The 18453-nt window shown below is 56.1% G+C and overlaps 1 protein-coding gene across 8 annotated transcripts in view; it reads right to left on the bottom strand.

Moving 5' to 3' along the window:
• The window catches only part of DEGS2 (delta 4-desaturase, sphingolipid 2), a 74785-nt gene that overhangs the window by 5722 nt on the left and 50610 nt on the right, over positions 1-18453 (bottom strand). The window contains exon 1 of one of the 8 annotated variants that reach the window (XM_033850620.2): positions 15575-15706. The exons of the other annotated variants lie outside the window; for them this stretch is intronic. Coding sequence (XP_033706511.1) covers positions 15575-15656 — 82 coding nt within the window. The 5' untranslated portion in view covers positions 15657-15706. Of the gene's footprint in view, positions 1-15574; positions 15707-18453 lie in introns of those variants that run through there. 8 annotated transcript variants of the gene reach the window in all.

Raw genomic sequence — 18453 nt, 5'->3', positions numbered from 1 at the left:
GCTGCCCAAGCAGGGAGGGCCTTCTCAGCCGAGGAGGCAGCCGGAAGAGAACAGGGTGGGGTGGGGGCCTTGGGGCAAGAGAGCGGTGCCTTCTAGAAACCTCTGCTTGTGGGAGGGGGCTGGCAGGCTTAAGGCTGGTGAAGCAGCTGGTGCTGTATCCAGGGGCACGGAGGGACAGGGCCGGGGGGCATCACATGCTCAAGGGGACAGTCAACCCTCCCACGCCAGGTCTGCTGTGTCCCTTGGTTCCCTGGCAGAGGAGACAGGCCCTCAGGTGGAACCAGCGTCCTGACACACAGATTGGGATCCAGGCCGGCGAGGGCAGGGCTCGTCCCAGGCACCCTTAGGACAGTCAGTACCCGTCTCCAGTGCCTTCAGTGCCCGCCCCTCCTACCCATCCAGCAGCTGGGTGGCCTCAGGCTGGCCTGTGAAGAGGGTGTCCAGGGCTGCAGCAGAGGCTGGGCCCCAAATGGAATTGGCCAGGCCAAGGTTGAATCCTGGCCTACGCTTCCCTCCTAGTGACCCAGGAAGTCGCTGCCCTTTAGTGCTCAGAATGGAAGTGTGTGACAGGGCTGCCTTCTTCCTCCCAGACCAGAGAACTTTCTGTCAGAGCCCCCCAGCAATGGAACAGGCTGCCTCACAGGTGGTGAGCTGCCTGTCCCTGGGGGTATGCAAGGAGAAACACAACAAGGACTTCTGCCCCAGAGGGGAGACTCAGGCTCAGAGTCTTCCTGCCCAAGCTATGGTGGTGCCACAAGCCCATCTCGAGGTCAGTCTTGATCCTGCTGTGTGGCCATGGTGCATTCCCACCCTCTCTGGGCCTCTGTGTCCCAGTGTGACACAGTGTGGGCAGGATGTGCCTCACGGGGTATGTGTTCCACATACCGGTCCTGGAGCCTGATGGTGGGACAGCCCGCGTCTGCTGGAGATGTTGGGGCGGGGGCGGGGGGCGGTAGTCGGGGTTCCCACATCCTAGAACCGCTGCCCAGGAAGCCCACAGAATCCCCCAGGCAGCACTGACACCCCTGCTATCTACACACCAGCACTCCCACCGAGCCTCCACCTCGTCTGGCAGCTACGGTGGTTTTGGCTCCGACCAACTGAGCAGTGGCGCTATACAGCCCTCAGGACAGCCTGCCAGGGGAGGCAGCCGAACCTCACACCCCTACCCCCGGCTCCCATTCCAGCCTCCTTCCCCCTACTGCTGGGGCCACCCCCCCCAGGCTTCCAAGCTCGGCAAGACTGCCTGGGCCCTTTGATCCTGGGAGCTTTCCCCGAAGCTGCCAAGGACACCCCCTAATCAGGCCCCGAAGGATGGTGGTCACAGCACAAGCGTCAAAGCAGAACTTAGGAAAGAGCAAGCGAGCCCAGGCCTGGCAATAAACCACAGCCCTGCTTAAGAGGGGCCCAGGGGGCCACAGCATCTCCCGGGGGGTGGAAGGGAGCAGCGTTCAGAAAGCGTTCAAATTCCAGCTCTGGATACAGGTTTAGTAACAAGAATATATAAAGATATCCTACAACCCAAAAACAAAAAGACAAACAACCCAACAAAAAATGAGCAAAGGACTTGAATAGATATTTCTCCCAAGATGTGCACCTGTTTCTCTAAGCACATGAAAAGGTGCTCAGCAGCAGCAGTCGCAGGGATGCAGCCAGCCCGACGGTGAGATCCCACCGCAGAGCCGCTAACGGCCAAACTCAAAAAACGGAAGATAGCAAGTGCTGACGAGGCTGCAGAGAAATGGGGGCCCTTGTTTGTATGCTGCTGGTAGGAATGGAAAACGGTGCAGCCACTGTGGAAAACAATTGGGCGGTTCCTCAAAAGGTTAAACATGGAATTACCATAAGACCCAGCAATTCCACTGCTAAATATATACCCCACAGAATTTAAATCAGGGACACAGACAGAAACGTGCATATCCATGTTCACAGAACTATTCGCAATAGCCAGAAGGTGGAAACAACCCAAGTATCTGTTAACTGATGAGTAAACAAAATATGGTCTCTCTACACAATGGAATATTATTCAGCCTTAGGAAGGAATGAAACTTCCAGTTACAAAATAAGTAGGACATGGGGGTGTAATGTCTAGAATGGTGACTGTAGTTATTAATACCGTGTTGCATATTTTAAAGTTGTTAGGAAAGTAGATCTTGAAAGTTCTCATCAAGAACTTCTCATCCAAATAAAGAGGGAGACATAGAGAATGGACTTGAGGACTTGGGGTGGGAGCGGGAAGCTGGGGCGAAGTGAGAGTAGCATCGACATATATCCACTACCGAACGTAAACTAGGTGGCTGGTGGGAAGCAGCCGCATAGCACAGGGGGATCGGCTCGGTGCTTTGCGATGACCTAGAGGGGTGGGATAGGGAGGGTGGGAGGGAGGCTCAAAGGGAGGGGATATGGGGACACGTGTATGCATATGGCTGATTCAGTTGTGCAAGAAAAACTAACACAGTATTGTGAAGCAATTATACTCCAATAAAGGTCTATTAAAAAAAAGAACTTGTCATCCAAGAACTCATCAAGAAAAAAAATATTTGTAACTGTGTATAGTGACTTGTTGGGGTCATTTCACAGGATACCATATCAAGTCACTATGTTGGTGGGGGAGGGATAAATTAGGGATTAAAATATACACACTACTGGGACTTCCCTGGTGGTCCAGTGGTTAAGACTCCATGCTCCCAATGCAGGGGGCCTGGGTTGGATCCCTGGTCAGGGAACTAGATCCCGCACGCTGCAACTGAGAGCCCGCATCCCGCAACTAAAGATCCCGCATGCCGCGATTAAGACCTGGCACAGCCAAATAAGTAAATATTTTTAAAAATATACGTACACAGGGCTTCCCTGGTGGCGCAGTGGTTGAGAATCTGCCTGCTAATGCAGGGGACACGGGTTCGAGCCCTGGTCTGGGAAGATCCCACATGCCGCGGAGCAACTGGGCCCGTGAGCCACAACTACTGAGCCTGCGCGTCTGGAGCCTGTGCTCCTCAACAAGAGAAGCCGCGATAGTGAGAGGCCCGCGCACCGTGATGAAGAGTGGCCACTGCTTGCCACAACTAGAGAAAGCCCTCACACAGAAACGAAGACCCAACACAGCAAAAATAAATAAATAAACTCCTACCCCCAACATCTTCTTTAAAATATATACATATATATATATATATATATGCACAGTACTATACATAAAATAGATAACCAACAAGGACCTACTGTATAGTACAGGGAACTCTACTCAATATCTTGTAATAACCTATAATGGAAGAGAATGCAGAAAAATTATATATATATATATTTTTTATATATATGTATGTATAACTGAATCACTTTGCTGTACACCTGAAACCAACACAACATTGTAAATCAACTATATTTCAATAAAATTTTTTTTTAAATCATTATGTTGTACACCTGAAGCTAATATAATGCTATAGGTCAATTATGCCTCAATTTTAAAAGCCCTTCTATTGAATTCGCTGCTTCTCTGTCACAGCGCCGGCTCCCTCAATCCTGCTCCCGGGAACTGACTCCCAAATAAACCAGCAGCACCTCCGCCGCCCAAAACACAGGCATGAAGGACTCCCGCGGGCTGCGTACAACACGGATGAACCTTGAAGACATGATGCCGAGTGAAAGAAGCCAGTCAGGAAAGGCCACATACCGTACGATTCCACTTACGTGAAATATCTAGAACAGGCAAGTTCACAGAACCAGAAAGTAGAGGTTTCCAGGGCTTGGGGGGTGGGGGGAATGGACAGTGACTGGTAATGGGTGTAGAATTTCTGTTTGGAGTCATGAAAAAGTTTTGGAAATAGTAGTGATGGCTACACCACACCGTGAAAGTCATGAATGTCCCCAAATCACATGCTTCACACACGGTTAAAATGGCAAATTCTATGTTATCCTTTACCACAATTTTGTTTTTTAAGTTTAAAAAAAAAAAATCCGGGGCTTCCCTGGTGGCACAGTGGTTGAGAGTCTGCCTGCCAGTGCAGGGGACGCGGGTTCGTGCCCCGGTCCGGGAAGATCCCACATGCCGCGGAGTGGCTGGGCCCGTGAGCCATGGCCGCTGAGCCTGCGCGTCCAGAGCCTGTGCTCCGCAACAGGAGAGGCCCGCGTACTGCAAAAAACAAAAAAACAAAAAAATCCCAGCTCCGAGCAGGTTACGTCAGCTCCAAGGCTCGTTTCTGAACCATAAACAGGTCACTGGGAGGATGACTAGATAAGGCACGGAAAGCTCAGGCTGACTGGCCGGGAGCAGACGCCCAGGTGAATCTGCGCTTTACGACGACCACCCAACAAAGTGCACCGTGAAGGCCGGCGGCCAGGATGCTGCCCGAAGACGGGCATGCTGGGGACAGCGGTGGTGGGATTAGGCTGCATAGCGCTCTCCTCCCGGGCCTGCCCACATGGCCCAGCGGCGGCCAAGTGGGCTGTCCCTGCGTTGCATGTGGGAGGCGACTTGGCTGTCCCAGAAAGGCCAGAGGCCCAGAAGGGTACTCGCTGCCCCCGGCCGGTGGAGGAAGATGCAGGGAAGGGGATGCCAAGGCCCCGCCGCCTGGAACCAGCTCAAGGTGGAGGGAGAGACTGGCAACTGGGGTGGGCAGAACAGGGGCCCCCCAAACGCGTCCAGGTCCTACTCCCCTCACTGTGAATCGGTCAGCTTCTGAGGGACCCTGGAAGTCAGGCTGCACCCAGGGTGCTGGTCTGCTGACCTCACAACAGCAAGGAGAGCCTGGAGTATCCCGGCGGCACAGCGTCATCCCAGGCTCGGGACAGTGGGAAAGGGAGCAGGAGAGGAGGTCTGGGGATGTGCAAGGTCTCCACCGGCCTCGCCAGCTGTGAAGATCGAGGGGCACAGGCGGCTCCAGAAGCTGGAAAGGCCAGGAAACAGATTCCCCCCGGAGCCTCCAGAAGAAACTTCACCCAGTGGGACCCGGGTCAGAGTTCTGACCTCCAGAACCGTAAGATAAGCGCGTTGTCCGTGGTCATTTGTCTCTGCAGCTCTAGGAAACACACAGCAACTGGACGGGGGATGAGGAAACCCCGAGGCTCTGACAGCCCAGCTGACCTCACTGCCCCATCCCTGCACTGGCCTGGCGCTGGGCGCAGCGGCAGCTCACATTCGACCCTGCCCCTCAAGGGCGCCACTGCCTGCCAGCCTCAGCTGAGGTGGACCAGCCAGCATGACGTTCGCCCAGCATCACCCCGCCAGACGGGGCAAAGGAGACGAAAGGACCCCAACCGGGGAGGTTGGCCCCACTCGGGAGGGGGGCGGGGGCAAGCCTCATCCCAGCTTGTTCCTGCCGCCAAAGGGGGTCAGAGTGAGCGGGCACATTTCAGAAGGCAGGCCTCAGTGGTGCCCAGGAAGCTGCGTGATTCCGCTGTGGGGCTGAGAGGCCTGAGGGGGTGGTGATCCAGCAGCCGCAGTGAGGTGGAGCAGGGGAGGACAGAAGTGTCTTCACGAAGGCCAGGGCAAGAAGGATGCGCCTGCAGCCCAGCCTTCAGGAATGTTCTCGCCCAGTGCCCAGGAAATCACGTGCAAAGTTCCCGAACATTTGCATACCTGAATGTCAGGTTGGAACCACAGGCCGCAGGGCTCCATCAGCCTCCCGCCCACCAGAGGTGGCCTCTGGACGCCAGCCTCCAGGGGTCCGGGCCCTCGCCCGCCCAGGCACACCTGGGAGCTCAGCCAGGCAGCCAGAGGCCACCAGCCTCCACAGGGCAGGTCTCTCCATCTTCCCCTTGGAAGGAGGCCAGGCCTGGGGCAGGCCACACCTGCAGCAGGTGAGCACAGACTGGCAAGCCAGCAGGGACAAGCACCCCAGCTCAGGGATCCAGGCCAGCAAACAGGCCACTTCCGTACCCCTCAGAGGCAAGGGCAGTGACAGAGCCCAGCAGCTGTGACCTTGGACGGTGGGCCTCTGGTGCCCCGTCTGTCATACAAGGCCAGTAAGTCGTGCGTGAGTGGAAGCAAAGGAGAACATCCTTGGGTGTCCCTTCCCTGCCTGGCCTGGCGCCCCTTCCTCCTTTCCTGACAGTTTCCCAGGGACTCAGCTGCCCTCAGCTCGGGTGCGGCCTCAACACAGCCTGGGGTGCCTGGTCCCCAGCCCCTCACCCCGGCCGACTGGGTAGGCCACAGCACTGCCCCAGCCTAGGTCTCCACATCTGGGAAATGGGGGTGACACCCCGACCTGCCCATCCAGGCTCTGGTGAGGCTGGGATGACAGCTCTGAGCCCTGGGAGCCGTTACTACTGTTGTTATTAAATACAGTTTTCTGATCTGAGAGTAAAAAACATCCCATCTCTGACCTTTGGGGCTGTGGGCTGCTCTTGGAGGTGATCTGGCCCCAGGCTTGCTTTAACCTATGAGCAAAGGCCCCATGCTCCCCGGCCACGATAGTCACTGGGCCCAGCCACCCTACTGGAAGCAACGGAAAAAGGCGGCCCACGCACAAGCCGGATGCTGGGCAGCTCAGGGGCGATCCCGAGAAGGGGCCAAACACGTGAGCTCCAGACCACCTCCACCCTGCCCAGAGGCCCTGTCCAGACCACAGTGCAGGCAGGAGGAGCCCCAGCAAGCCAGGCGACTCAAAACGGGGGGCTCAGGGGCTTCCCTGGTGGCGCAATGGTTGAGAGTCCGCCTGCCGATGCAGGGGACACGGGTTCGTGCCCCGGTCCGGGAGGATCCCACATGCCGTGGAGCGGCTGGGCCCGTGAGCCATGGCCGCTGAGCCTGCGCATCCAGAGCCTGTGCTCCGCAACGGGAGAGGCCACAACAGTGAGAGGCCCGCGTACCGCAAAAAAAAAATAATAAATTTTTTTTTAAAAAGTGGGGGCTCAGAGACAGTGGCCAGGGGGCTAGGAGCCCAGCGGATTCCAGGGGTGACACGGCTCGGAGACCTCGCTGAACACCCCTGGCCTTCGGCGGAGACCCCAGGAAGGCCCATCTAAGGAGTGGGGCCCCTCCGGACCCACCCGAGCCGCGCCGGCGAGCAGGGTCAGGCTGGTTCACTAGCTCATCTACCGCCTGCTGGACGGAGATCCATCTTCGCTCAAACGAAACAGCAAACATCGAACCTTTTCACTTCCAGGGCTTCTGGGTCCCTAGGAGGTGGGAGGCCTAGAGGCCTCCCTGAGAAGATGCTCTGGGGCCCTCCAGCCAGGCGGGCCTAATGAGGTCACTGGGTGCAGTCGGGTTTGGGATAAATGGAGCCGTGGGCTTGGGGGTACCCAGCTGCCGGGGGGTCAAGGAGGGTCACGGCAAGGAAGGCCGGACAGGCACCTGCTGGACTTAGCAAGGCCCTGGGGGCCCCAGCAAGAACCGTGTCAGCAGGAGGCGAGGTGAGAAGGTGAGGCCAAGCGCAGGCCTGGGGAGGGAGGCCTGGCTCGGGGGGTGAGATGGGAGAGATTGGGGCCAGCGGATGGCAGAAGGAGAGGACAGAGATGCGGGGCGGGGGTCACGGAGAAGGCCAGGGGGTGCTGGCCTGACAGAGGGGCGCCTCTTCTGGGGCTCAGGGGTGAGGCTGGGTAGGGGAAAGCTGCTGGCTTCATGTTCTCTGGGCCCCAGGAGAGGTGGGATGCCCAGGAGGAGGGCGAGAGTGCCCTGGCAGCCCCACGAGGAGTCCTCCGGGCCTGGCTGGACACCCAAACCTGGCCCAGCCTGACCAGGCTCTGCCCCCCTGGGGGATCTCAGCTGATGTCGGAGGGGGGAACCTGCTCGCTCAGGCCTCCAGCACAGAGCACCAGAGAAGCTGGGTTAGGACACTCACGCCTCAAGGGCTCTCTGCTCCAGTGGGGCAGCCTGGAGCCCGCATGGACAGCCACATGGAACCAGAGACAAACAGACCCATGCAAATGGCCTTCCAGCAGCAGCCCGGGCGGGGCCCAAGGCAAGCTGCCCACGAAAACAACCATTGCTAGAAGCCACACTGTCCAGGCATGACACAGAAAGGAGGGGCAGAGGCCCAGGGAAGGGTCTGACAAGGCAGGGCGAGGCCGACAGAGCCAAGACTTGACCTCAGGACCCCCCGCCTTCAGGCCCGTGGACGTGGCCGGAGCCCGGGTGTGGACGTGGTGCTCAGCAGGTGAAACGTGCCCGGCGTCTGACACACTTCCTCGTGCAGCCCTCACCACCCTGCCCGGGAGGGGACCGTCCCCCCGTCTTAGAGATGAGCATGCAAAGCTTCCACCACACGGAGAAACGACCTAATTCTCCACTGGCTCCTCCAGAGTCCACAGGGATTCCTCAGCCCCGAGAGGAGCTGTTTCCTGGAGCTGGGCTACATCGTCAGGGCAGAGCGCCCAGAGAAAATCCTGGGTCCCAGTTCAAGAGAGCCTCACTGCAGCCTGGCTCAGTCCAACTGCTGCGTGCCCTTGGGCCAGCCCCTGTCCCTCTCTGGGCCAGCTTCCTCACTCTCCGTCCCTAAGGCACCCACTCGGACAGCTCTGGGCTGTGAGGGCCTGGAGGTGGGGCCTTCCCCGGGGCACATGGGCCTCGGGGGGACAACGGAGAGGAGGCCGCAGGCCCCGAGGTGTTGGGGAGCTTGGCTCCAGCAGCTGTGAACATTTCCGTGCATTACATATATTTACATACGTGGCGAACTTGTTCATGAGGACCCAGAGGGCTCAGCAGAGGAGCCTGCCTGAAGGGAAGCAGCCTGACCCCACTGCCCTACGCTGACCCCACAGAACAGTCTCCCCGTGGACACCAGGTTATTCCCAGAAGATTCCTGACAAATCCTGCTGTGCCAGGCGTGGTGGGGAGGAAACGGCAGAAACAGGCAGCCCGGCGGGGGCGCTGCCGGGCCCTCGCCCTCCGCAGGGAGCGAGCGTCCCCACGCAGCCCCTGCTAACCGGCGGCGATAAGGTCCCTTCTCATTGGCCTCCTCCAGGGCTCCCAGGAGCACATGGGGCTTCTCCCCACTCTGGGTCCTCCACGCACCCGGGTCGGGCACCATCTAGGGCTAGATGCCCTGACTGCTTCCCCAGGGAGGTCAAGTGACATCGCAGGACAGTCCCGCTGGCTCCAGGGGGCCTTGTCACCGCCTTTCACCACCAAGCGCTCTCCAGCCTGAACATTCCATCGTGTCGGTCAGCTCGCTGTGCCCACCTGCCTCCAGCGCCTGTCTGACCCTGTCCCGCCACAAGCCACCCCGTGCGGAGCACCTTCCCTCTCCCCCCAGCGGCTGAGCACCTGTCCTCTGACAGCATCTCCAGCAAAGGCACCCAAGCCCTCTTCATCCCCTCCTTCCTAAACGGCTCCCCCGCAGCTCTGGCCCCAGTGCTTCCTAAGCCGCCTTGTTCTGCCCCATCTCGCCCCCTCCTTTCCGGTTTGGGAGCCCAAAGGCAAGCCTAAGCCTGGCTGGTCAGTGTGGGCGGTGCTCTGGGGGAACCGGGGAAGCGGCCCAAAGTGCCTTCAGGAATCACTGACCCACCTCCCGCCAAACCTGCTCTTGATTCCGGACAAATATTTGCCGAAGGTCTGGGCCGAGCCGGCCCCAGGCCCCAGAGGCGGGAGGGGCTCGCAGGCTCAGCGGGGGTGGGAGGCACACGTGCGGGGCACAGTGGTGTGTCCCGACTAGGACGTGCTTAGGACACACACACTGAGTCCCGTGACACTCGAGCCGAAACTCGAGGGACGAGGAGTGGCTCTAAGGATACAGGGCGGGCTGCCGAGTGGCTGCAGGGGGTCCTAGGGACCTCTGGGGTGAGGGGAAGGCTCCAAAACTGGACTGTGTAACTTTACTAAAAAATCACTGCACTGGGCCTTTAAAATGAGTGAATGTTATGGCATGTAAATCACTTCATAAAAGCTGGTACGAGTGAAAGAATGTGGATTAGAAGCAGGCCAGGTGAAGGCACAGCACACACATCAGTACAGAGGCAGAAAGAAGGAGAGGAAGGGGCCACGTGAGCTGGTGACTGCCCGTGGGTCACGTGCCAGGGAGGACAGGAGGGGGGACAGGCTCTCTTCAGGTCCCGCGTGGAGAAGAGGGTGGAACAGAGGCGCAGGCCGGAGTTACCAAGTTACAGCCCTGTCCTAACCCTAACCAGGCTGGGTGACCTTTGGGCAAGGGGCCTAACTTCCCAGGGTCCTGCCCTGCATTAAAAAAAATGCAAATGTCTGTAAGGCAAAAAAAAAAAAAAAAAGGAGTCGGGGGGGAGAAACGAAACGAATGAAAAAAATGTTAGGACTTCCCTGGCGGTCCAGTGGTTAAGACTCCACGCTTCCAATGCAGGGGTGCGGGTTCAATCCCTGGTCAGGGAACTAAGTTTCCACATGATGTGCGGTGTGCACCCTGCCTCAAAAAATAAAAAAAGTTCCAAGGGAAAAGACAAGGGACAGACATGGGAAGATTCTCGTTACATGTGGCAAAAGCAGGGCCACCACAAGTCATGTGTAAAAGACTCCTACGGATCCAGGAAAAGGGCTCCTCAGATAGAAAAAGGACATGAGTCGAAAATTCACATAAGGAGAAAGACAGTGAAATCATGGAAGAAACACTCAGCCTCACTAATCAGCTCAGAAATGCCAATTAAAACGGGATGTCTCAGGACCTTCCTGGTGGTCCAGTGCCTGGGACTCTGCGCTCCCAATGCAGGGGGCCGACGTTCAATCCCCGGTCAGGGAACTAGATCCCAGAGGCCGCAACTAAGAGTTCACATGCCACAACTAAAGATCCAACGTGTCCGCAACTAAAAAGATCCAGTGTGCGGCAACTAAAGATCCTGCGTGCCAACTAAGACCCAGCAAACCAAATAAATAAATAGAGAGAGAGAGAGAGATATTAGAGGGGAAGAAAAAACGGGATGTCTCCCTGCTCTCCAGCTGGCAAGGATTAAACCGCGTGCTCTGAGCTGTGGCTGACAGGTCCCTGGCACCTCTGGATGGAGGGAAACCCTGCGACGGTCGTGGCAGGTTGGACTAGAGTTGCTCAAGCTTTGGTAGGTGCCTACTGCCTCACTCAGCCTCGCTGGGAAGGGCACTGGTGGAGGTGGGCCCGGCCCTGCCCTTGGGAAGCTCAGAGTTGAGTGGGAGAGTCAGACAAAGCTATCACCCCACAAATCAATGTAGAATTACAGATGGGAGCAAAGGTCACAAGGTAACAGTGCACAGCACCCTACGGAAGGATAGGGAAGGAATAGCTGGGCGGCGGAGACGGGGGTAGACTGTGGTGTGGGCAACCAGCCTATGCCTGCCGCTGTCAAGTGCCCAAATATACCGCCCTCTCCCCAACTCAGTGGGCAGCGATGCACGTTGGTAGTTGAAATGGGCCATGATGGAAATAGCTACAAAAATTGGCAAATGCCAATTTGCGAATCAGGGTCTTTCGTTCCCTCCAGAGATTCAGTTGATTATTTAACATTTCCCAGCATACGGCGTGTGAGGGCACGCGCTGTTAGACAGTGTTTCTGAGAAAGGGACATTTAGGCTGAGACCTGAAGGATGCATAGGAGCTCCGTAGACGAAGAGTAGGGAAAAAGAATTCAAGCAGAGGAAACAGCATTTGCAAAAGCCAGGAAGTAGGAAATGGGCAGCTGGCGGGTATATTCCACCAAGTGGCTAGAGAGCAGACAGTAAGGAGAAAGGGCAGGGGCCAGAGCATGGGGGTGCCAGTACGCAGAGCAGAGATGAGATTCTAGGAAAGGAAGCCCTCGGAGGACTCAAGCCAGGGAGGACACAGTCAGCTCGGATAGGGTCCTAGAGGGACTCCCTGGTGGTCCAGTGGGTAAGACGCCATGCTCCCAATTCAGGGGCCTGGGTTCAATCCCCGGTCAGGGTGCTAGGTCCCACATGCCGCAACTGAGACCCAGATAAATAAATATTTTTTTAAAAAATAGGGTCCCAGGGATCACCTATTGTCTGTGCTGCTGTGTGCCCATGCACCCAGCACCCCTCCCTCCCCACCCAACTTAGGATCACAGCACCCCTTTCTCGGAGAGCTGCAACTCTCTGACGTCACAATGTGACACTGTGCGGTTTGCCCATCACAGCCCCCCGCCCACTGGCCAATCAGAGGACTCACAGCTCTGGCCAGAGATGAGCTGGCTCAAGGGGAGGACGGGCTACTCAGGGCAGAAGGGGAGAGAGGCACCTCTCTCTCTTCTGTGGGAATCTCAGAGCTGGGTGGACACAGGCTGCAGCCCGCCTGGAGGACAAGGAGAAGGCTGACGGCAGCAAGGACAGGGGCGGGAGAGAATGGCCGTGTGGCCGGCCGGCCGGCCCTCCACCCCTGGCTCCAGCATCTCTGTGGTTGGGTGAAGAGCCTCCACGAATGCACATACATGGTAAAACACAAAAAACAAAAACTCACAAAGCTATTTGTTTTTGAAAAGACAAATTCAAACCCTGCTTCTTATTCCGCTGGGCACACCTGGCTTGGACTCTGGTCTCCAATGTGACCAGAGTCTCGCCGGCTCCGTTCCTGCCCTCACAGCACAGGGAGCCTCAGCCCTGGCCTGCAAGGCACGCCCCCATCCAGGCGGGATCTGGAGACGGACCTTGGTCCTGCGCGAAGAGCACGGCAACCAGCTCTAGGCGAGGCCTTCCTGGGTTCTGACTTCAAGATTAGGATCCTTGAGCATCCAGTGGCCCCCCAAGGAGCTTGGTGTGGGCCACAGCGGCCAGCTGGCTGGGACTGGAGCACATCCCTGCCTGAACACCAACTTGGCCTCTGTGGCCACTGAGCTGTGTGGCCCTAGGCAAGTCACTTCCGCTCTCTGAGCCCCACTCTGGGGCCTCCTCTGTAAAGAGAGGCTGACAGTTACACATAGGATTTCCCTCAGGCTGGGAACAGCACAAGCTTCAGGAAAACAGAGATGGAAAGGCATTCCCTGTCCTTGGGGAAAACATGGGCCTTTCTGCAAGAGGTAATAATTATCATCGCAGCTAACGTTTTGTTGAGTGCTGGGCTGAGCATGAACACCACCTCATTTAATCTGCACAATAGGGACTTCCGTGGTGGCACAGTGTTTAAGACTCTGCGCTCCCGGTGCAGGGGGCCCAGCTTCCATCCCTGGTTGGGGAGCTAGATCCCACATGCATGCCGCAACTAAGAGTTTGCATGCCACAGCTAAGGAGCCAACCAGCCACAACTAAGACCTGTCGCAACCAAATAAATAAATACATTTTTTTAAATAAATAAAAATGATATTTTAAAAAAAATCTGCACAACAACTCCATAAAGAAAGTGCTACAATTCACCCCTTTTAACTCAATCAAACCTCAGTTTCCTCATCTGCTTATCGACTTGCCCAGGGTCACATGACTAATGAGTGGGTGTTGTCCTTGCCAGGAGATCAGCTCACAGCCAAGGTCTAGAGCCACATAACGTGCCCCAGAGAGATAAGGACCCGATGGGCTGGAGCAGTGGAGGGGAATCCGCCTGAAGCACCCTCCTCTGGCCCGGGCTCGGTGGGGGGTGGGGGGGGGTAATTCCTACAGGAGGGAGAACTGAGCGAGCGGGGCACAGTAGCAAGGAAGGTCCCCCAGGCGGAGGAACAGCGTGCGCAAATGCCTGAGAGGGAGGGGGAATGGCACATTCCAAGTTCGTTAGCTCAAAACTGGATGCGTGGGGAGGAATCCACAGCACACACTGCACAGGGGGAATTTGCAAAGCTCCCTGGAGAGTCAGCCCTTGAGAACCTGTGCTGTCCCCACCCTGGCCCAAGTCACCTCCCTCTCCTCCAAGTCTTCCAGGCTTCCCAGCCACCCTGTCCAGGATGCTTCCTGGATTGGTTCCAGGGTCCGTGGCTTCCATCTTGAGAGACAGATCATTCCCCATGTCCTGGCGTGCTGGGTACCACAGTGAGCACCTTCTCACCCAAGCTCTCCTTTTATCCTCATACCCACTCCTCCAGAAAGGATGATGGTGCCCATTATGCAGATTGGGAAAGTAAGTCTGCAACCCAGAGTGTCTGGATCCCTCCAGGCAGCTCTGTGGGCCAGGATACATCCCTCCCACAGCCTTCTCCACCTGGGGCCAGGTGCCCCGTGAGTCCTGTAAGGGGGAGGTGGGGGACAGCCAGGGGAGGGGATGGAAACACAGCCCTGCCTTGAAACTGCTGAGAGACAGCAGCCACGATGCCTGTGCTCCGTGGGGGAGGGAGGACCAGATGATCACCAAGTGCCCTCTGAGCCACCTGCAGGAAGTTCGCAGGCGTAAATAGTGCTGGGTTACTGCTCACCTCACAGGAGAAAACCACAGACGTTACAGACCCACCCAGGGGTCTCTAGGCCCTGAACCCCCAGCAACAGCAGGGCACGGTCATACACTAACCACTCAGTGCATCCGGTGTCTGAAAGGTAACAGGACAGATATTTCCCTAGTCTTGGGGTGGGGCAGGAAGACACCAAAGGGAAAATTCTAAAGAGAAAAAAGCCAACCTATTCAAATGCATTTAAAAAAAAAAAAAGCTTTTGTGACTATAAAGGGGAAAAGATTTGCAACGTATAAGACAAAGGGTTAAAAGCCTCTATACAAAGAGAGCTCTAACACCAACAAGCAAAAGACGAAGCCAAGAGAAAAAAAATTTTTAAATGGCCAATTACACGTTGAAACCAATCATCAAATTAAAAATTTAACCCACAATGAAATAGTATTGTTTTGTCAATCTGCTTGGTAAAGATTAAAAACGTTTGCCAAGCCCAGGTGTAGGCGAGGGTGTGGTGAAATGGCGACGGACTCTGGGGCAGGGGAGCGCGTTCACCCTGCTGCAAGCTGGCCCGGCACTGCAAAGGCCATTTGGCGGCACCTAGTAAAAGCTGTTCTGGAGGTGCGAGCCCTTTAACCCCTAATTGCGGGTAAAGGACTGTACATCCTGGGTCTTCCTGAGAGACGGATGGAGCCCATCAGGATGGGTGAATCCAAAGGATGAGCGACCACGTAGGTAAAAATGACCTCCCGGGACACTGAACGACAGAGAGGGGGGCCACCGTGTATTAGGCTATAAAATAAAAGGACAGACTCTTTGGTACAGTCTGTTTTTTAAAAACTTGTCTCTCTGGTTCAGCGTTTGTTTCCTTCGAGGCGCTCATTCTGCCCTAAACTCCGGGATTGGGGGTGGGCTTGGCGACTCCTCCGGCTGGGCCGCCGGGACCCCGGCGCTCAGCGCACGTAGGAGCCCGGGATGCGGCGGAGGACAGGTGGCTGCGGAGCTGCCTTCGAAGGCGGGGGCGGTGCATCCCGTACAAAGACAGTCCCTGGGGCCGACCTCTGCGCTGCGACCTCTCCCCAGAGCTCGAGCCCTGGTCCCGGCCCTGGGAGTGGTTCGCGTCCCACAGCCAGGATGGAGCAGCTGAAACGCGCTCCCCTGACGCGCGGAGCGCGTGTCTTAGAGCCCAGGACAGAGGCAGAGACGCAAGGGGAGTTCCAGGCCGGAGCTGGGGACCCTCAGGAACCCCGAGCCGGGGACGCTGAGGGAGGAGGAGTGGCGCTCCTACCCTCTCTGGAGCAGAGGTAGGGGAGGGCCTGCTGGGCATCCGGGCCTCAGGAGCGACCCCTGGGCTCGGGCTGTCCCGGGACACCAGACGGCCCCAGGGCTGTCCCCACCTGGGGCCCGAGCTCACCGAGCATCTCCTTGCGCCGCTGCGTGTGCGGCTGGTCCGTGTAGACCCACTCGAAGTCGCTGCGGCCCGCGCTGTTGCCCATGGTGGCGCCAGGAGCGCGGCTCAGGGCTGGGCTCCCCTCCACCTGTCTCCCTGCTCTGCGCGAGGACCAGTTCGGGCTCAGGGCGGGGCCTCCGGGGGCGGGGCCTCCGGGGGCGGGGCCGGGAGCGCCTCTGCCACCAGACCTGGGCGCGGTCGTGTCGGGGCAGAGGCGGGTCCCCGGGGCTCTCGGAGCCTCAGTTACCTCGGTTGGAAAATGAGACTGTTAGGACGCAACCCGTGCAGAGTCCCCGGACCCCACGTTGTGTGGCGACGCCCCGTTCCCTCGGTTTCACTGCGGCCCGGCCCCCCCCCCCCCCCGCGGCTGAGCACCAGTTCTCTCCGCGGCCCAGGGCCACTCGCGCTTCTGCAACCCCTGCCCCTACAGACCCACCGGTGAAAGCGCCCACCTGGCACGGGGCAGGGGTTGGAGGGTAGAGATTAAATGGATGCGACAGTGCTGGTAAAGAGAAGGGGCTCGGGAAAGGTTCGCCACAGCGATTCTCCCTTCCCCTACCCACTCCTTTCATGCAATAAGGCAGAGGACAATGAGGTGTCTGCAGGTTGGAGTAGGTAAAAACTAAGGGAATCTGAATAAAGTATGGGCTTTAGTTAATAATAATGTATGAATATTTGGTTCATTCCTTGTATATTAGATTATAATATGTCCCTATATTTTAAGAGAATTGGGTGTGGAAGCAATGGAACCATCAATACTATCTTCACAGTTTTTCTGTAAATCTAAACCAGATGTTAAAGTTTATTTTAAAAATGAAGCGGGGCTTTCCTGGTGGTGCAGTGGTTAGGAATCTGCCTGCCAATGCAGGGGATACAGTGTTCGAGCCCTGGTCCGGGAAGATCTCACATGCTGCGGAGCAACTAAGCCCGTACGCCACACTACTGAGCCTGTGCTCTAGAGCCCGTGAGCCACAGCTACTGAGCCCACGTGCCACAACTACTGAAGCCCGCGCACCTAGAGCCCGTGCTCTGCAACAAGAGAAGCCACTGCAATGAGAAGCCTGTGCACCACAACGAAGAGTAGCCCCTGCTCACTGCAACTAGAGAAAGCCCGTGCTCAGCAACAAAGACCCAACACAGCCATAAATAAATAAATAAATAAATATTTCTTTTAAATTAAAATAAATAAAAGTGAAGTGTATGGACTTCCCTGGCGGTCCAGTGGTTAAGACTCCGCACTTCCACTGAAGGGGGCACAGGTTCGATCCCTGGTCGGGGAACTAAGATCCTGCATGTCAGAGGGTGCAGCCAAACAATAAAAATAAAATTAAAATGAAGTGTCTAAAATGTACATATGTACAAATACATACATTCATAGATACATACATATATATACAGATACATATATATGTGTGTGTGTGTGTGTGTGTATATATATATATATATATATATATATATATATATATATATATAGTAGTTGTTGTTAAATCCCTAACAATATTGGAAAACAGGGACTTTTGTGGATGGAAACTGAGAGGAACCCAAGGCCAGCCACTCTTCCATGACTCCTGCACACCCTCCACTCCCCCACTTCCCCTAAGCTGGGTACCAGCCCCAGTAGGCAGGGTTCACCGAACCCCAGGAGGGACCCTGATCGGAGGCTCTTGGTCAGGGTGCTCTGGTGTCTTCAGCTGCCTGTGAGAAGCAGGAAGCACCTATGCCCAGAAGTTTTGACTATAGTGTTTGCTGTCCCAGCAGAAAGTCCTCTCCTGCCCCGTGTTTGCAGAAAACAGGCCAGAATGCATTCCACACAGCACCTCCCAGCCCTCCCCAAAGCCAGCTGAGTCTAACAGCCCGTGACCCAGAGCCAGCCAACGACAGAGAGAAATCACTCCACGAAAAAGGGCAACCACCCCAAGAATGGGAAGAACTTCACACCTGGGAAAACAGAGCCACTGGAGAAAACAGAACTGGACTGAGGAATGAGAGTAACGTCTCCCAGGAGACATAAAGGGCTATTCCAACCTATCAAAATAAACAAACACACCAGAGATGGGCAGGTATGTATTGTTCTTTAAAAAAAAAAAAAAAAAAACCCTCAGAACTTCCCTGGTGGTCCAGTGGTTAAGAATCCTCACTTCCACCGCAGGGGGCACAGGTTCAATCCCTGGTTGGGGAGCTAAGATCCCACTTGCCACATGGGGCAGCCACAGGAGAATAAAAAAACCTCTATTGAAATGAGAGGGACTTCCCTGGTGTCGCAGTGGTTAAGAATCCGCCTGCCAATGCAGGGGACATGGGTTTGAGCCCTGGTCCGGGAAAATCCCACATGCCGTGGAGCAACTAAGTCCGTGCGCCACAACTACTGAGCCTGCATGCCACAACTCCTGAAGCCCACACGCCTAGAGCCCATGCTCCACAAGAGAAGCCACCGCAATGAGAAGCCTGTGCACCGCAACAAAGAGTAGCCCCCACTAACCGCAACTGGAGAAAAGCCCACACGCAGCAATGAAGACCCAACACAGCCAAAATAAACTAATTAATCAAAAAAAAAAAAGAAATGAGAGCTGGGGGACAGGAACAGAACCCCAACATCCTTTTAATGAGATTTCTAGGAGAGAGAATGAAGGAGAGGTGACATTTACCCCTCCCCTGCCTTGTTTTCTTCAAAGAAGCCATCTCCCACTGGAATTATAATTTGATTATATGCACGTATGATTCTGCCAACCTTAAATAAATTGTTACATCATGTACTTATTTATTTGCTTACTGTCTGCTCCCTCCTCTCCAGTGTCTTGTTCCCTTGGGTTCACCCCTTGCATCCCTAATGCCCAGAAGAGTTC

This window comes from Tursiops truncatus, chromosome 2, assembly GCF_011762595.2.
Source record: "Tursiops truncatus isolate mTurTru1 chromosome 2, mTurTru1.mat.Y, whole genome shotgun sequence".
In the NCBI taxonomy this organism is placed as follows: domain Eukaryota; kingdom Metazoa; phylum Chordata; class Mammalia; order Artiodactyla; family Delphinidae; genus Tursiops; species Tursiops truncatus.
This window is presented reverse-complemented; position numbering and strand designations above follow the sequence as displayed.